The sequence below is a fragment of the Mastigoproctus giganteus genome, chromosome 5 (genome assembly GCF_048544385.1).
Source record: "Mastigoproctus giganteus isolate SK-2022 chromosome 5, ASM4854438v1, whole genome shotgun sequence".
In the NCBI taxonomy this organism is placed as follows: domain Eukaryota; kingdom Metazoa; phylum Arthropoda; class Arachnida; order Uropygi; family Thelyphonidae; genus Mastigoproctus; species Mastigoproctus giganteus.
The window spans coordinates 172880990-172900684 of NC_143579.1; the positions used below are offsets into that span (position 1 = coordinate 172880990).

General features: G+C 35.4%; 1 protein-coding gene across 1 annotated transcript in view; it reads left to right on the forward strand.

Moving 5' to 3' along the window:
• Positions 1-19695, forward strand: part of mEFTu1 (mitochondrial translation elongation factor Tu 1) — a 167394-nt gene that overhangs the window by 52158 nt on the left and 95541 nt on the right. Inside the window, exon 4 of the mRNA XM_090373527.1 lies at positions 8047-8213. Within this exon, the coding sequence (XP_090229653.1) occupies positions 8047-8213 (167 nt within the window). The remainder of the gene's footprint in view (positions 1-8046; positions 8214-19695) is intronic.

Consider the following 19695-nt stretch of genomic DNA (forward strand, 5'->3'; position numbering starts at 1 on the left):
AATGCCCGGATTGTGGGTAATGGTACGTGGGGGAGACAGGACGACGACTTAAGGACCGTCTGGCATACGAGAGCTATACAGACCGCAGAACTCAATAAGTCCGCCATAGCTGAGCACTATTGGGAGAAACAACATCAGGTATCCCCTGAGAATGCTGTCATCCTTGACCGGGCACATAGATTCTGGGACCGCAAGTGGCTGGAGAGTTCGTGGATTGGGTCATCTGGTAACAATAGTATGATGAATAGAGATAGGGGAGTTCGGCTCCACCCCCCCCCTCCCCTTTTGGAGGCTGCGGTCCTTGCCAGAGATAAACGTTTTAATTTGCCATGCTCCCAGACCATTTCCGGTTCCAGCACACGTGAAGGGAGTGTTGAACATGTGCCTGGTCAGACACGTGTGCCATGAGCCTGATATTTAAGGTTGTGTTGCTTGAACTTCATTATCATTGAGAAAGTAGGCGGATGCCCCCGAAAGCTTCAATGGTGTTTTATCACTTTTAAATTTACAATTTTTAATGCATTTTAAATTCGTAAATTCAATTTTATTTTGCTGTAAAGTAAATCAGTTTTTGTAAATTATTATTTTACAGTTTTTATTGTATCATTTTAGTATACTATCCAGTATTATTTTTTCATTAAATCAGTTTATTTAAATGGTTGGTGTATTTGTCTAAACTTGTGGTATGTATAACCCCAACCTTAGAGGCCTTTTTGCAGATATTGCATACAAAATTCTTAGAAGTCCCAAAATGCATACAAAGTTCTTAAATCCCGTTTCCAAAATAACTTTATCGTATCTGTAAATAGGGTAATGTGACAAGCGGAATGCCAGTGCACTATTGTATAGCCCTTGTCCCAGGAAGGACAAGGCATAAACCGGCTGCTAATCCTATGCGGGTGGTCATAAAAGTTGTAGAGGCTAATTTGGCCTTTTCATTTTTGTCTATTCCAAGAATTTGGTTTTATCGAACACCTGAGCAGTTAAAAATGTTTGCATAGTTACCAAAATTTGTACGGTATATTCGTGTAGTATGCTTGTTATAACAGTGAGTGATTGTGTGGGAATACGTGTAAATTAAAATCATTATGGCTTTTTGCTCATTGCGGCTGTGATCTCGTTATTTCCATGCTCATTATAGCCAAGTTTGACTGTAATTATAAAGTATGCCATTTTAAATTATTTCTTTCCTTCTGTCCAAAAATTTTCAATTACTTTTGTGGTTTTTTTTGATATGGCAACTATACGGTTAATTTTAAGTTTAATAATGTCTTTAAGTTGATCATAAGCCCAAGCTTTAAGGTTGAAAACTCAATCTTCACTGGGAATAAAACTTTCCAAATTGAACACAAAAAAGCCTGTGAATTTTGTTATTTTAGCTACTGCTTTGAAATATATCCCTGAAATTCTAGAATACTGAGGGGTGGGCTTTCTTTTTTTTAAGTGTGTTAACATGTACAATAGAGTGTTGATAATCCAAACTAATTAGGACCGGAGGTAATTCAAACTTATCAAAAATACTGTTCTGGAAACTGGAAAAAAGGTTTAGAAAGTTGAGAAATAAAAACACTAAGTTATACTTATTTTTATTCATAGGTAACAAAACAACTGGAATTTTCAGTCACAATAACACATATGTATAGGCCTTTAATGAAAATAATTACTTATTTTTTGCTGCACCATTTTCAAACTTAGTTTCTTTGCTGTCAGGTCTCTCACTGTTTTCAGCAAGAGTAGTTGAATTGGACAGTATTCAGTTTGTTGCTCGTACCTAGCCATTGTGTGTAGCACAGTTGGTAGGATCATTGTCCTCCCCACACTGGGTGGCAAAGACCTGAGTTCAAGTCCCGTTGATGATGTGAGAAATTTTCATGGGCTTTTTCACAATGTGGGTGAGTTAGTCATTTTCGGGCAAGGGTAGTATGGTTTATCTCCATGAAATGCAGGTTTTTCATCCAGCACACAGAAAATCAACCAGAGAACATGCAATTTACAGACAGTATACACAGAGCAATATGGCCTTAGTCCTTAAACCCTACTACAACAACTCGTACCAAGCCATCACAGTCTCTAGTGCAGCGAGTGATTCAGCATTCATAGACCAAGTGTTCATGTCATTTTATCCTTCGTCCATATTTTCAGAAGCTCCAGTTTCTTTCACATTCACAATTTTGTTTTCATTTAAAACAAGAAACCTTGTAGCATCAATATTATTTTCCAGCACACCCTTGCATCACTTTCATTGCAGTCTTCACACCCAGGGATTGACTGAAACAAGTTTATCATCTCATTCATTATCCCTCATCTTCAGTTCAATTCTGTTCATCTCCTTCAGTTTCTTCTGCAATAGGCCAGTTTTTTCTAAGCATTTTTTAAATTCTATGCAGTGAGTGATTCGCATGCCTCAGCTAACACGTAGTAGCTCTCAAGACTGAGCTTTTTTGAAAAACTATCATGCTTTCTTCATTGTTTTCTGCTAAAAGTAAATGATGCAAGACTTCTGTTTTGTAGATTATCTTCAACTTTTCAGTGACTCCCTGATCCATCGGTTTGGAGGAGTGCGGTAATGTATGGTGGAAGAAACGTGACCTCAAATCCATCGTATATTTGTTTAATGTTTCCGCTGAAGGGTGTGATGGCGCACTGTCCAGACCTTGCCCATGATTTGCCTTCTTATTTATGGTACTTTTTGACATTTGGAATAAAATTGTTGGTAACCCAATTGGTAAACACTTCTGAGTTCATTCATGCATTTTTTACTCTTTTTATAATTCACAGGGAGACTATTGTTGTTGTTATTGGGTTTTAGGGCATTAGCAACAAAGGCCATATTGCTCCGTATATACTGTCTAATTGTGTGTTCTGTGGTCTATTTTCTGTTTGCTGGATCAAAAACTTGGTTTTCCGGGAGAAAAAAAACATGCTACCCTTGCCCGAAACCAGTGGCATATCCAGGTATCATCGTAAGGGGGTATGACGTCCAAGTTTTGATTTTTTTTTTTTTTTTTTTTTAATCCTCCTGCATTCTTTCTTTAATTTCAAATTTTTGGTTGAGGGTGAGGCATATGCCCCCTCTGCCCACCCTTGAATACGCCCCTGCCTGAGACTGACTAACTCAGCTACGTTGTTAAAAGTGCCCTCTTTCATTGATGGGACTTGAACCCAGTTCTTCCCACCCGTTATCGGGAGGACGGCGAATCTACCAACCATGCTACTCACAAGGGCCATAGGGAGGCAGGAGACATTTTAAAACAATGGGGTTTCTTAGATTTTCATGGAAAAATCAATGACAAAGCATGGGTACCATTGACAACTAGTGCAAAATATAGCTGTGACTTGCTCTTACCCCAGGGACTCACATCTAGTGAGTATGAGTTTGGCACACCCAGGGTCCTGAGCTGGATATAATCATTCTTCTCTTTCTTGGTGATTCCTTTCTACTTCTCTCTCTGGGTAACTTGAATTATTTTTGGCTGGTGCAGCATAAGCCTCAGGCTTCCTTGCACCATATGGCTAATAATAATAATTAACCCAGGAGCAGCTGTTTCATGGCAAGATGCAAGAGATTTTGGAGGCAGTGACTTTCAGTCTACACCAGTCAGTGTTGTATATGTCATCTTTCGTATATCCTTCACTTTCCATAAGATCAATAAACGTTTTTTAAATGACTCTGCTGCAGCAAAATCATAAGTTAAAATTTCCTCTTCAATGTGAAGTTCTCTAATGCTGTGCCATACATTTTAAAGTTTTTTTAGCCAGCCTGTACTGGCTTTAAAATCTAAGAGTCCGCCTTATTTTTTGTTAAAATCCATTGCATTTTCACACAATAAAGGTCCAGCTATGGGTTCTCCTAAACTTCATTTCAAATAAACGACGTCTTTTCCCTTGTGAGTAGCATAGTTGGTAGGACTGCCGTACTCCCCCACACCTGGTGGAAAAGAGTTTGAGTCCTGTCGATGTGAGGAATTTTTATGTGGCTTTTTCTCAGCGTGGTTGAGTTAGTCAGTCTGAGGCGAAGGCAGCATGGCTTTTTCTCTAGGAAACTTGGGTTTTTCATCCAGCAAAGCAGAAAATCGGCCTGAGAACACACAATATACATAGAGGAATATGGACTTAGTTGCTGATGCTTCCAGAACCCAACTACAACAAACAGCATCTTTGTGGGATGAGTCATTAGTTGTTCTCATATTTTTTTTCTTTCTTTTTTTTACACCATTCTGAATCAAGTTTCAGTGCACACCTTAAAATTTTTTCCTTGTTGTTTTTAATTTCTGTTAAGTTTGTCTTTCCAACCTTGTAAAATTTTGCTGACAAAGTTCCTCTTTCTCTCTTTTGAAAATCTGTTTAAAATCTCAATCTTCGATTTGTTTGTTAAAAATTTCTGCTACCTTTTAAAAGACAGATGAAGACCATAACTACAGTATGGTAAAATGAAAGTCTGTAAATGTTCAGAATCTCTTCATTCCTATATCTAAACTTCGTAAACTTTTTACTCCGAATCTCACTTGCTTGTATCGTGTTAGTTACAATTTCTGCATGCTGTCTCCTTTGTTATTGATTTATGCTTATCTTTTTCCTGTTTTAGATTTTACAACCCAAAAAAAATGTCAATGAACAGAAATAGATTACAAAGTGAGTTGAATAACAGTTTACAAAGTGTTATGTTTAGCTAGTACTGTATGTATATTAATTAAGCTATGTATGTAAGCATAAATTTATTTTTATATTACTGACCTGAAGATAATATCCTACCAATTTTCACATATTTAATTTTGTTAATTGGTAAGATAAAATAAAAGTATAAATTTGTGATATCTTTTTATTTTTTATAGCTTGAGGATAATATTCCTCCAATTTTTGCTTATTGCAGTTGCCGTTTAAAAGAATCAAAATTCAATTCATAAATGTGATCACAATAACTGGCTCTTACTGTAATTATTTTATGGCACCATCATAAAAAAAATAAATGCAGACTTGTTTGGATTATTGACATTTGTATTTTCAACACTCTACTGTATGTGTAAAACTTTTCTTTTACCACGTTTGTCAGTCCATCCACTTGTAATAACTCGACTCTCAGCACATGAATTTTCATGAATATTTTATGTTTGTAAAATAATAAGAGGAGTTTACCTCAATATAGTACATAGAACACTTCCGTATGATACCCTCCAGAAATTAAAACGGAAAAAACGAAAAAATCGACAACTTACCGGTACATTAGAGTAAAATATAAATAATTAAGAAACCAATTTAACACAATTTAAAACAATTAAAAATCAAATTAATGCAATTTAAAAGAATCTAACGAAAATATTCAAAATGATTTTCCTTCCTATTTTAGAAAAGAAATATGGTAACTTTGGGCCGAGTATCTTAGTGTAGATTTAATGTAATTTTGCACCAAGCCATTCAAAAAATCTCCCATAATTGTATGTATGGATCGTTTACTACTGGAGAGACAGGAAGTGAATGAAATAGTCAATAAGAGTTTAAAAAATGAATTAGATGGTATGAATCAGAGCTGTAATATTCAATGCATTCTACATTGATAATAATATTTGTAAAATAATAAGAGGAGTTTACCTCAATATAGTACGTAGAACACTTCCATATGATACCCTCCAGAAATTAAAACGGAAAAAACGAAAAAATCGACAACTTACCAGTACATTAGAGTAAAATATAAATAATTAAATAATTATTTATATTTTACTCCAAATATTAAATCTAATTCTTTATATTAAATAATATAAATAATTAATTCTTTTAATTGCGTTAATTTGATTTTTAATTGTTTTAAATTGATTTGAATTTTGTTAAATTGGTTTTTTAATTATTTAATTTTACTCTAATGTACCGGTAGGTTTTCGGTTTTTTTTTTTTTTGTTTTTTCCGTTTTAATTTCTGGAGGGTATCATACGGAAGTGTTCTACGTACTGTATTGAGGTAAACTCCTCTTATTATTTTACAAATATTATTATCAATGTAGAACGTATTGAGTACTACAGCTCTGATTCATACTATCTAATGAATATTTTATATTTCACTCGTTATGGAAGATTTGTCAAGCAATCCCAAATTTCATTAAAATCAAACTAATACAATTTTGGCAGTTATTTCCTTTTTTTTTTTTTTTTTTTTTCTTCCCTCATACATATCACTTAGGTTATCCATATACCATATATCATAGCCGAAACACTGAATATTGTTGTCTGCCATGTGTTGATTGAGGAATGAATGGGCAATATAACAAATGAGCAGGATTGAAATTGTGTAATTTCTGAAAATCAAAAATTTTCTGGATAAATTAATTAGATATAAATAGTGATGCAATAAATTAAGCTATCTTCTTTTCCCTTCTGTGTCCCTTTTAACCTCTATTATAGAAGAAAAGGTATTTCTGAAATCAAGACATTGCCTTGTTTGGCAAATTTCAGTTACCCTAAAATACACACAGATTTAGGAGCCATGGTATCCTCTGAAAAGACACATGACATGTTTTATGTTGAGTTTCGGTAATTATTAAACAACTCTTTTAGAAATATAAACAGATATCCTCTCTCTCTCTCTCTCTCTCTCTCTCTCTCTCTCTGTCCTGAGAAAAACTTCAGTGTCACACTGCATTTCAAAGTAAATTTGGTATCTAAACATTTAATTTATTCCATGTTACTAACCAAAACAAACTGGTAAAGCCTAAGATTTACCAGTGGTCACTTGCTAAGCTAATTTTTATAGCCGTTGAAATGAATATTTTTTGAATAACTGAATTCTATATTCTGTTGAAAGAGAAAAGTTAACATTAAGAACTTTTGATGTTTATTTTTAAATTTACCTTTACCTTCCTTCTTTTAATTTACTTTTACTTTCTTTTAATTTACATTTCCTTTGCCTTCTTTATCTTAAAAGCTTTATTGTGTTTTTATAATGACCTTGATAACATACATCTTACTTGAGAGAAGACTCATTAAATAAACATTTTATTTCCATGTCTTCCATCTTTAGACTGTTGTCTGTAAGAATGCCATCATTCGAAATTTCTAAAATGTGAAGTTTTCCTGTATTTAACTTAGATTTTGTGAGAATGAATTACAATAGATCCAGAATAAAGGTAAATATGATCGTTACAATACATTTAACGATAGGCATAATATATTTTCGGTCTTTGCTAGGACCTCATTTGTAAAGATGGTTTAGAACATACTAAAATTCTACATAATGTTGTCAGCTCATGCACGAAGGTCATTGTGTTTTGTTTGTTATTTTTAATTATCAGTTTATTAAATGTATAACTTGTGGATCATTACTATTTGCTTATTATATTAATCAGGAGAAACATTAAATACATTTATATTTCACTTATTATTAAAATACAGGAAGAAATAATTAAAATTGCATTATGGAAGTGTTTACAGTATACTCTGATCTATTTAATTTATTAAATTACAGAGCCTGAAATAAATGTTGCATTTTATATGCTGTTTATTATAAGGACTATTATAAAACATGGAGTGAATATTATGTTGGGAGGTATATGCAGTGAAGTGAAAACAACCACTTTTATGCATTTTTAGTTAGTCAATTAATTGATAACAAGATAATTACAGTAGAACCTCATAAATCTGGCATCCTCGATCCAGCACTGCTGGATTTTTGAAATTTCCAGGTTTTTGAAGGTTGTTGCATATTGCCTAAGTATTCAGAGGTAAATTATTTTTATTAGATAATACACAATAGTTCTGATCTCTATGCACAGTTTGGGGTATCTCTTGTTATTATTGCATTAATTATGTGAAACCATTCTGCTTATTGAAAGAATGGACGGGGGAAAAAATTCTTACAAGATATCAAAATGAACATGTTGTGATAAGTTATGAAAATAAAAAAAAAACAACAAAAAGTGCATTAGGATGCACTTTTTTGTTGTTGTTTTCTTTTTTTTTTTTTTTTTTTGTTAGAACTTCATTTTAATAGATGATTTTAACCTTTTAGTTTTCCTGTAAGAAAATTATGAGATTTATTTATTTATTATTTTAATATTTCTAGTGCTTTCAAAAAAAAAGCTAGCTGTATTTAAAAAATATGAAGAAATTGACAATGCTCCTGAAGAAAAGAAAAGAGGCATAACAATTAATTCAACTAATATTAGTTATAGCACAGAAAATCGTCACTATGGCCATACGGATTGTCCAGGTCATGCTGATTATATTAAGGTATGAAATTATTTTAGAACTTCTGTTTAAAATATTATCAGGACTCTGTAGGGAACTCTGACCCCTCTCTATAGTAGAATTTCAAAGAAAATGGTTTGTAATTTTACTATTAGTAAAAGCAAATTAATATAAGGTTGATGCTGAATAAGTCAGGCTTATTTAGCACCTTAAAAAAAAGAAAGAAAACACCTGGTTTCAATCATGTCTCTAACACTTTATTCAAATTACATAAGGTTTCCAGTTCTAAGAGTGGGTGGTAATGTATTCCAGTAATTAATAACACTTTGACTAAAAGAGAATTTTCTTAATTTTATTTATTAACTACTTTTCTTTAATTCGAGTACATGTCCCCTAATTTGTGCCATGTATACAAAATAAAAAAAAGATATCTCCATTATTTAATTTATTAAAACCACTCAAACGTCTAGCTACCTCAATGAAGTTTCCATATTGCTATCTTGTATGAAAACTTTGCAATCCAAAAAACTGAAGTCCCACTCATGGGGTGGGCCAGTTAGACACTGGCCTTAAGCAGAAAAATTTTTTGAGTTGCCAAAATATAAAAAGTATAAAAATGAATATAAATATACAAAAATATTCCTTGATTTTCTTGTCATTTTACATTTTCTAAGTTTCTCCATATTAATTATGTTAAATTCAAACATATTTTCCTTAGAACAACCTCTGGATTTTATATCCTAATTAGATTAGGCTCTACTTGGTACTCAGATTTTCTGGAAATTGAGAAAAACTCTAAAGAGGAATTCTAGCAGTGTCTTAATGGTGTGCCAAAATTCAGGTGTGCCTTAGGCAGGAAAATACCTGGAGCTGATTCAAGCCATTGTCCAACATTTTTAACACTGGCCTAAAAATTGCTTAATTTCTAAAGAAATTTATAATCCTGATTCTGTTAATCAGGCAACTCGTTACATTCCTTACCTGATCTGCATGCCAGGGAAGTCCTAACATTTGTGATGATAGAAAAGCAGACACTAGATCGTGAAACAGGTGGGTATATGGGATGTGTTAGAGTAACTAAGAATAAGAATAGGTGCATGTATACCAATGCTAGAAGTATAGTAAATAAATTTGATGAATTTGAAGTGTTGGTCAAGACATCAAAGGCGGATATTGTTGGGACATCGGAGACGTGGTGTCACACAGATATAAGGAATGCCGAACTGGAATTTGGGGAGTACAATGTGTACAGAAAGGATAGACAGGATAGGAAGGGAGGAGGTGTTATGCTATTAATAAAGAAAAACATAAAATCAAAAGAAGTGCATCCAGTTGATATAGATGAACAGTGCAATGTTGAGTCAGTTTGGTGTGACATAAGCACTGCGAAAGCAAAAATAAGAGTAGGAGTGTGTTATAGGCCTAATGACTTGAATGAGTACAATGAACAATTGTACAGAGAAATAGAGTGGGCTAGTAAATCGGAATGTCTTATAATGGGGGATTTTAACTTCCCAGATATTGACTGGAACTTGTGGGTTGGGCACTCACACACTAGTCAGACTTTTGTGGATTTATTGGATGATTGTTTTCTGCAGCAGCATGTTCGAGAGGCAACCAGAGAAAGTAATACTCTTGATCTGGTTATCAGCAGTGATCATTCATGTATTAGGAATTTGCAGATAAAAGAACCACTAGGTGGCAGTGATCACAGTGTAATGACGTGGGATTTACTTAAAGATTTAATTACCATCAGGGGTAAAGGAAAGGGTTTTTGCTTCCGTAAAGGCGAGTACAGTGGTCTCCGACAGTTTTTAAATTCTGTACAGTGGGATCAACAGACGGTGTCATCAACAGTAAATTCTAAGTGGGAAGCATTCAAGGAATTAATCGTGGAAGCTACTAAAAGTTTCATACCTATTAAGAAATACTGTTCAAGGTTTAGGCCTAAATGGTTATGTAATGAACTAACGAGACTCGTAATAGAGAAGAAAAATGCATGGGATGCATATAAATTATCAAGCGACTCAGAAGCCTATGGCAGATATAAGTTAATGTGTAATCAGGTCACAAAGGCGATTCGGCAGGCAAAGGCAGATTATGAGAAATCCTTGGCAAAAGATGCTAAGAAAAACAGCAAGGATTTCTTTACTTATATAAACTCTAAAAGGAAGGGGATGAATCTGATTGGTCCACTTCACATTGATGGTTCAACATCGATGTTGATGATCCTGCTCAGATAGCAAACAAACTGAATGAGTATTTTGCATTTACATTCACACGTGAGGAATTATTAAGGTTTGAAAATGGCAGAAGGTTATCAAATTGTAGCAGGATACTTAATGATTTTGTAATAACTGAGAGCAAAGTGGAAGAGAAATTGTTGAAGTTAAACGTAAGAAAAGCACCTGGGGTGAATGGGATCTATCCAGTTATATTAAAGGAGGTGGCAAAGCAACTAAGCAAACCGTTAGCCATAATTATGAGAGCATCCTTGGACTCAGGGGAGGTTCCCACGGACTGGAGATGTGCAAATGTATCCCCAATTCACAAAGGGGGATCGAAGGGTGACACGAGTAATTACAGACCAGTTAGTTTAACTTCTGTTCTGGGAGTTAAACTAATTGGTCTGTAATTACTCGTGTCTAAAATAATGGAGTCGCTGGTTAAAGATGCATTGCAGGATCATCTAGACAGGACTGCAGCAATAATTCAGACACAGCATGGGTTTGTTAAGGGAAAGTCTTCTCTGACAAATTTGATAGGAGATTATGATGTGGTTACAAAGGAACTGGATGCAAAAAATAATTTTGATATCATATATTTGGATTTCAGGAAAGCTTTTGACACTGTTGCGCATGGAAGACTATTGTACAAATTGGAGCAGAATGGTATTAAGGGTAAGTTGCTACAATGGATAAAAGGATGGTTAAGTGCAAGAAGACAGAGGGTGGTAATCAATGGGTGCTGCTCTTCTTGGACTAATGTTATTAGTGGAGTCCCACAGGGTTCGGTGTTAGGTCCACTGTTGTTTTGTATATTTAACAATGATATTGATGAAGGTATATCAGGCTTAATGTCTAAGTTTGCAGATGATACAAAGGTTGGCAGGGTTGTTAATGACAGTAATGGCAGTGTGCTACTGCAACAGGATCTAGATAATTTGGGCAGATGGGCTAAGAAGTGGCAACTGAAGTTTAACCTTGACAAATGCAAAGTACTGCATATGGGTAGAAGTAACCCCAGAGAAACGTACCAACTGTGTGGTACTACACTTAAGGTGGTAGAAAATGAAAAAGACCTGGGAGTAATTGTGCAGGCAGATATGAAGTTTTCTGAGCAATGCAGACAGGCTGCCAGGGCAGGTCATGGGGTTTTGTCAATGATATATAGGAATTTTGCTAGCAGGGAAAAGGAGGTGATTATCCCTCTGTATAAGGCAATGGCCAGGCCACGCCTTGAGTACTGCATACAGGTCTGGAGGCCTCATTTTAGGAAGGATGCAGATTTACTTGAGCGTGTACAGAGAAGGGCAACAAGAGTGGTGAGGGGAATGAAGGGATCCTCTTATCAAGGGAAGCTTAAGTTCTGCAAATTGCAGTGGCTGGAGACTAGGCACATGCGCAGTGATCTGATTGAGGTGTATAAGGCCTTGAATGGGTTCAGCACCCTGAATTCTGATGGGATCCTTCCACTTGTTCAGATTACGAACCTAAGGGGGCATAAATTCAAATTACGAAAGGACAGATGTAGAATAGATGTGTAGAAATTTGCCTTTAGCCAGCGGGTGGTTAATTGCTGGAACAAACTTCCATCTGTCGTTGTGGTAGTTGATAGGTTGAATAAATTTAAGGAGGAACTGGACAGGCATTTGGAGGGAATGGTGGAATTTTTTTTTTTTTTTTTTTTGGCTGATGCTGCATAAGCTCTACATTTGCTTTCTTGCATCACATGCCACTACTACAGCATCGGCCAAAAAAAAAGAAGAGAAAAAAAAAAAGCCTTCCCATTTCACCCATCCATTCTCTCCAAATGTTTGTCTGATTGTGTCTTGAATTTATTTAAGCTGTCAACTTCTACAATGACAGGTGGAGGTTTGTTTCAGCAATCAACCACCTGCTGGCTAAAGGCAAATTTCCACACATCTGTTCTACAACTGTTTCCTCATTTGAATTTTTGTTCCCTCAGGCAAGAGGAAGAATCCCATCAGCATTGAGCTTTCTCAAACCATTCAAGGCCTTATACACCTCAGTCAGATCACCTTGCATGTGCCTAGTCTCCAGACACTGTAATTTGCAAAATTTAAGCTTTTCTTCATAAGAGCAACTCTTTTTTTCCATTCACCAATCCCGTTGCCCTTCTCTGTACTCGTTCCAGCAGCTCTACATTTTTCCTAAAATGAGGCCTTCCTTAGATTTTGTGTTTCTTAACTAATAGCATAACCCCACCTCCCTTCCTATCCTTTCTGTACACATTGTACTTCCCAAATTACAATTCTGCATTCCTTATATATGTGTGACACCACGTCTCTGATATCCCAACAATATCTGCCTTTGATGCCTTGATCAGCATTTCAAATTTATTTATTATACTTCTAGCATTGGTGTACATGCAAGTATACACCAGGGGCTCTCATCTGGTGAGAATGTGCTTGGCACACCCAGGGTGGGCACTTTTTCAGTGCTTACTAATAGTAAAAAAATCCTGTAGCTATATCTTAATATAAAATGTGTATCTTGTCAGTGAAATTAAATTTCATGATCAAAGTCTGTCAAAAAAAAAAAAAAATCTTGTTTTTTAATTAGAAAAATTGATAAATCTTCTACTTTTCAAAATTCAAAGGTTGCCAGCTATGTTATAAAGGTAGTGTTGCAACTTGCACCATTGTCAGTGGTAAATGGCACAGTGTTGCTGATAGAATGGCTGCTCACGGTAATATTCAACACCATAACAACCAATGTAGAAACAGTTCAGACTCCAAAGACTTCTTGGCAGACCAAAACAAGCTTCCACACAACATTGAGACTTGCAGCAGGCTTTGATGTTTTCCAGCATCCTCCTCATAAGAGATCTAAAAATTGGTTTAACATACCATCATTTAGACAATACGTAGGCCAGTTGCATTTCTGTTACCAAGTTATTTCTATTTCCTAAAGGGTCTTAGCATGGACAGCCCCCATACCACCTTTTGGCAAAATTTGCATTGTGGACCTCCAGTTCAGCTGCTCTAGTTGCCTTCACATACATGATTAAGCTGTAGTCCATTTTTGTGATGACATCACCATTGTCTGGTATGTGGCAGATAAACCATTTTAAGTTTTTCTGCTTTCTCAACATACAAAACACTGACATCTCTTTATCACTGTAAATGCTCAGGTAGAGGGAGTTGGACTTCCTCCCTGAATTATTCTGCATTTTTTTCTTTCTATACACGGTGCATATGAACCCACGAACCTACAATACATCAAAGGTATAATTGATACAAGATAAAGTTCACATCTAGTACTGTGTGAATCAGTTCACTGTGGGCAAGCTAGTCACCATACTAAGGAATTTGCAAAACCATTCCTAGCTTGTGAGCCATCCATGCTTGTAGTACCAAGACCTGAACTCTGAGCACACATGTGTTTACACACCACACCTACTTACCTCCTGTGTCATACAGAATGGAGAGGGAAGTTTGCTAAGCAAGTCTCCAAGTACAGTGCTAGGATCCATTTCCAAGACAAAAAAAAATAAATAAATAAAATAAAGAAATCCATAAGCCAGTTCTGTAAGAAACTGAAGTCCAGCATCCTGGAGCATTCAAGAACACAATGTCAGCACCCAATCTAGTGATGTGGCTTTCTTCTCGGTTATGAAACTGCATCCAGAAATTTTTGCAGTCGATGAACATCATTCTTGAATTTTAAGACTATTGTTTCTGTGTGTGCCATATAGCTGTAAAACCTCAAAACACAGCACTGAAATTCCTCGATTCTGTCCAGAAGTGAGCAGTAAGATAAATTGATTCCTCTCTTGTAGATTCACTGTCCTCTATTAGATAGATGTTTAGTTTTTGTTGCATATATACTTTCTTCCAGATCTTCCTGTGACAAATAATTCATAAATGTTTTAGGGCATACACATTCAGTTTTCTTCCAAGACATGAGCACTTTGGTTGCCCTATCCAACTGAAGGGAACAGTGGGAATTATGCTGAAGAAAAAAAAGTCACAAATGGTTGTGTGGGACTGGTTGATTATGGATATTCACTTTAGTAGGAATGTACAATTATACACAAAATTATAAATAAAGAAAATAGTGTTGGTTTTTTTTTTTTTTTTTTAATATACAGCTCATATAAGACTTATGGCAGCAAAAACAAAAATAGTGATATTCCTTATGTGCAAGAAATTAATTGAATTTCCCCACAGTACAGTTTTTATCTTTATTGTATTGACTAAATGAACAGTAATCAATTATTTTTTACAAACATCTGCAACAAAACTAAAAGATGCTTAACATTTTAAGTGAAAGAATCACAAAAATTCTATGCATTATAATAAAAGCATCTGACCTAAAAATTCAGGTGGTTAATACTCACATGTACTCCTCTGTTTATGTTAATTGTGAGTTTTATTGTCCAAATCTCCTTGAAGTCCATCCTTTTGTCTCATCATTCAGAATTTTGGACTGTTTAAGATTGAAGAAATATACATCCTTTGCTGATGCAGTGGAAAGCAAAATCATTCCCCATCTTTCCAGTCTGGTATCACTATCTTCATCGCCAATTTCATACCTCAGTCTATGATATGGCTGTTAGCATTAATAGAGGCACATGATGCAAGAAAGCAACTACAGTATCAGCCAAAAAAAAAAAAAAAAAAAAAGCTTCCCATTTAACCTATCTGTTTGCTCCAAAGGTTTGTCCAGTTATTCCTTGAGTCACACATCTCCATATCAAATTCCACAATGACAGGTAGTAATAGTATTTGCCATATAGTGCAAGGAAGCCACAGACTTTTGCTGCACTGGCAAAAAAAAAATAGTTAAGAAAATGCAAATTATATGCTTCCTTCCTCACACAGGTAACTACCCAGTTGACCTTTGAATTTATTCAAACTGTCAGCCTCAACTACCTGCAAGGGAAACCTGTTCCAGTTATTAACAGCCCGCTGGTTAAAAGAAAATACAATCCTACAATCTAGTCTTAATCTCAAGCCGTGTAATTTGAATTTATGATCCCTGGTTCTGGAATTATTTAGAACAGTGAGAATTCCACCTTCATTCATTTTCTAATCCCTCTCAGAGCCTTATAAAATTCAATCAGGTCAACTCTGAGGTGCCTGGTTGCCAAGTTCTGTAGCCCACATAATCAGAGTCTTTCCTGGAAATTTTTTTACATCCCTAAATATATTCAAATTTTACTACAGTATATATTTATCTGTTATCATCCTGCCAATGTAAGTTACAAGTCTAACATATAACTTAACCTAATCTAACCAGTGTATATTTATGTATATTAATTTACATAAATAAATATGCATACATTTTTCTCATCTGTGGATAATCTCTTCCAAGCCTCTTAAATACAACTCCTCACTATTAGCAGAAAACCAGGCTGTCATTTAATTACTTCCCCCCTCAGTCTGAAATCTTTGGCCCCATAATGGTTTCTTTATTTTAAGGAGGAGGAAGTCTGAAGGTGAGAAGTCAGGAGAATAAGGTGAGTGCTGCAGATTTTCTAAGCTATGCCTGATTTCAAAGTTCACTGAGAGCAGCCTTGGGTGCAGGAGCACTGTTGGCTAGGGAGCATACACGTATGGATAACTTCCTGCACCTTCCTGGCTTACGCTATATACTAACTTTTATATGTTTCAAAATATCCATGTCTCCTTCCTCATTTATGCCCTTCAGCTCTACCCCACCCAGTGAATAAGTTACTCTCGAGTTATTGTTGTACATTCCAGATGTAGAACGTTATGTTTTGACAAAATTAAAATGTAAGTGTCATTTTTCTAACTGTCAGTGAAGCCTGCCCATATCATTCTGAAGAAGATCAGCCTGATTTACATTAATCATCCTTCCAAATTTTATATCATTTGCAAATTTCAACCGATTTTATCGATATCATTCAAGATCAGAAGCAATTGTGTGCACTGAACCTTGAGTAATCCGGATTGTAACTCTGGCCCACTCTGAAGAATGACCATAAAATATAACAACTCTCTGCCTCCGCCTCAGGGTGCTGCCTACAATCCCAACAGACTTCAGCTTGTGTAACAACCTTCCATATGGAACCATGTCAAGTGCTTTGCCAAAGTGCAAGTATTGCATGTGAGAGTTGAATGCATTCTTGCATTCAACTCTCATAGTAATTAACGTGTTGTTTCAAACAAAGTTCCGTGTTATGATCTATTTAGGATATTATACTTCTCAAGGTGATCTTGCAGTTCATCTTTTGACCATAGACTGATCTTTCTTGTCATAGAGGTTAGACTAACCCATCTACAGTGACTCATCTAATCCTTAACCTTTTCTTTCCCTACCTTTATGCTGTGAAAATGAATTCAAAGTTCTGATTTCAAAGTTAAGTCAATTCAACTGATCAAAAACATCCGTTGCACATTATTTATGATTTTGCCATTTCTGTTGGGAAGAGGTCTGGTTTACTGTTTTCCTCTTCATATTTAACACATGAAACTGCTTGTCATCATTCTTGACTTTATTGGACAGTGCATTCTCATGCAGATTTTGCCTGCTTAACCCCTTCTGTAGTTTAGCACAGTAATTCCCTCCCTTGTTACAGATCAACTTATAATTATTTATTATTTGAATCTGAGCTGCATATCACTGTAATTCAATAATTGCCCCTTCTGCTCTGTCAAGCTTGCTAAATCCTTTTTCATCGATTTTGGCATCCTCTTTGTGTATTCCATAGTTCCAGTGTTCTTTCACTCTTGTATGTTTCATCTCATTTGAGTGCGGGAACATTCCCCTTTCTTGAAATGAAAACTCTTTTTCTTGCCATTGTCCACTTTAGGCCACTGATCACTTGCTGCTAATGGTTCCTGTATCAACTTATTTGTAGCATAATTTGAATCCTGGTGAAGACTAGATTGAGAATATTACTGTCCCTTGTGCACTCTAACATGTTGATACAAATACAAGTTTATTCAGAAAATTTACTCTACAGGTTGAGTTGCTAGTTCTTGATTTCCATCCAATCAGTGGGTTGTATATTTAAATACCCCATAACAAGGCATTCAGGCTTACTTGCTCATTAAAGTTGCATATAGAGACTTGTGATATATATTATACTCCCCCACTCTCAACTTGACCAGCCTTTTTATCAGAAGAATAACTCCCCCCTTCCCTCCATTCTTCTCTGTGTCCTTCCTATACATATTATATGCTCAAAAATGAAACTTATCATTTCCTGTCAGGGTGTCACTAAGTTTCAGTTAATCCAATTATACCAGAATCTTTAGACCTAACCAGTATCTCATATTCATCCATTTTATTTATGACACTCCTACCATTACTATTTAAACAATTTAATCTTTGTATTTTCTTATTATTTACACTCGCAGTTTTCTGCCTAAAAGGCTGGGATTACAGCATATAACAACAGGTTTCATTGATTTTTTGAAATTAGCTATGACATTATAAGGTAACTATACTGATTTTTCATCAAAATATCCTCCACCACTGCCTTACACAGACATGGTATTCTGGCAATTAATTTTATAATAGTGTCTTGACTAACATTGTTCCAAGTAACCTGCAAGGTGTCCCATAAATTTTGTGAAGATGGGCAGACTTCATGGACTTGATGGCCTATATGATCTCAAAGCTCAATTGGATTTAAGTCAAGTCAGGTGATTTGGTTGGCCACACTATAATTTGCAACACTCCCTCCTGTTGTTTCGTTAGAAAGTCCCTGCACAGCTTAAAGCTATGCTTCAGGTCATTGTCTTGTAATATAAAATTGCTTACACAAAGTTTAAGTCCAGAGGAATTGCATTATGTTTCAAGAATGTTTATAGCCTTCTTTTCTTAAAATTTCTTCAATTCTGACAATGTCACCCATGCCTGAAAACAGAAGCAACTGTCAATCATGATGGAACCACCACTGTGCTTGATTGTATCCACTGTACACTGTGGCACTATTTTTTCCTCAATTATTCTCAAATATTCTAGAAATGTCTTAAATATATGTTAAATATTATTATTTTTTTTTTTTCTATTTTTATACATAATAGAAAGAATTTTAATAAAAATTGGTAAACAAGTTGGCCCTATTTTAATTAAAATATGATTCCAAACTTTTAAGCAGGAGTGTACTTTCCGTATAATTATTGAAGCATGTTACACATCACTAGGCTATTCATTGTTTCTGATATGTCCTTTCACATACTTAACTGATCAGTGGTCATCATCCTTTCTTGAGACCATAGGTTACCTTTAACTCTAACACCCTCTCATTTGAACTCTCAAGGAGGATGCACATGTGAACTTGATCTGTTACCAATACTACTGATCAGTTGCATGTTTAATTTTTCTCTGTCCCTTCCACTAACTTGGAGCCCTTAAAGATTATTTCAGACTTAGTTGCATTTTCATTGGATATTAAAATTATGTTATATATTATAATCAAATAACATGTATGTTTTAATAAAAGCAAAAAGTACTACGGACTGCACTAGAACTCCCATTTCCACTTTTTACAGTGTCATAGGATGGACAATTCTGCCCATAGTCAGCTTTTATTTCTTTGTCAATTTCCTGAGATTTTTGGAAGTTGACTTCCAAATTAGCAACTAAGGCCATATTGCTCCAGGGATATGCGGTGGTCATTCCCTGATCTTTCCGTAGCCAGATAGGCAGGAGCAGCAGTGAGTAGCACACTCTTCTTGATTAGACCAGGGTTCAAGCCCGTGACAACCAAATATGGAGGATGCGGAAAGGTCAGGGAATGACGACCGCATATCCCTGGAGCAATATGGCCTTAGTTGCTAATGCTCCTAAAAACCAAAACAACAACAACAACAACGTGATTTACTATTACATTTGAGATGATACACTGAAAAATACATTGTTGCCAAAGTAAACATATCTACTACTATAGAACTAAGCCTATCACTTAATTACACAAAAGAATTCACCCTTGAATGCATGTTGGAAGAACTTGTTCATTGTATAAAAGCAGTAGTTGGCAACCTATAACCCATGGATCACTGGGTAACACACCACCACAAGGTTTCTGACCCACTAATTAAACTCCAAAAAATAAATAAATAAACTTCAATTGAATTTTTAAAAAATTAGGTTGCCAGAAAATAGTACACTGGAGGCTGTTCTTCAGATTCTCAGTGTACTTCTCATAAAATAAAAATGTGTGGTTACTTGAAATTTGCTGTAAGCTGATGAGTGTTAAGAACAGGTTATGCTCATTGTTTATGAATGTAAATAGAGGTATTGTAGCCTACAAGAGTATAGCAGGTGCCTCCGTAGCCAGGTGGGCAGGAGCAGCAGTGCGT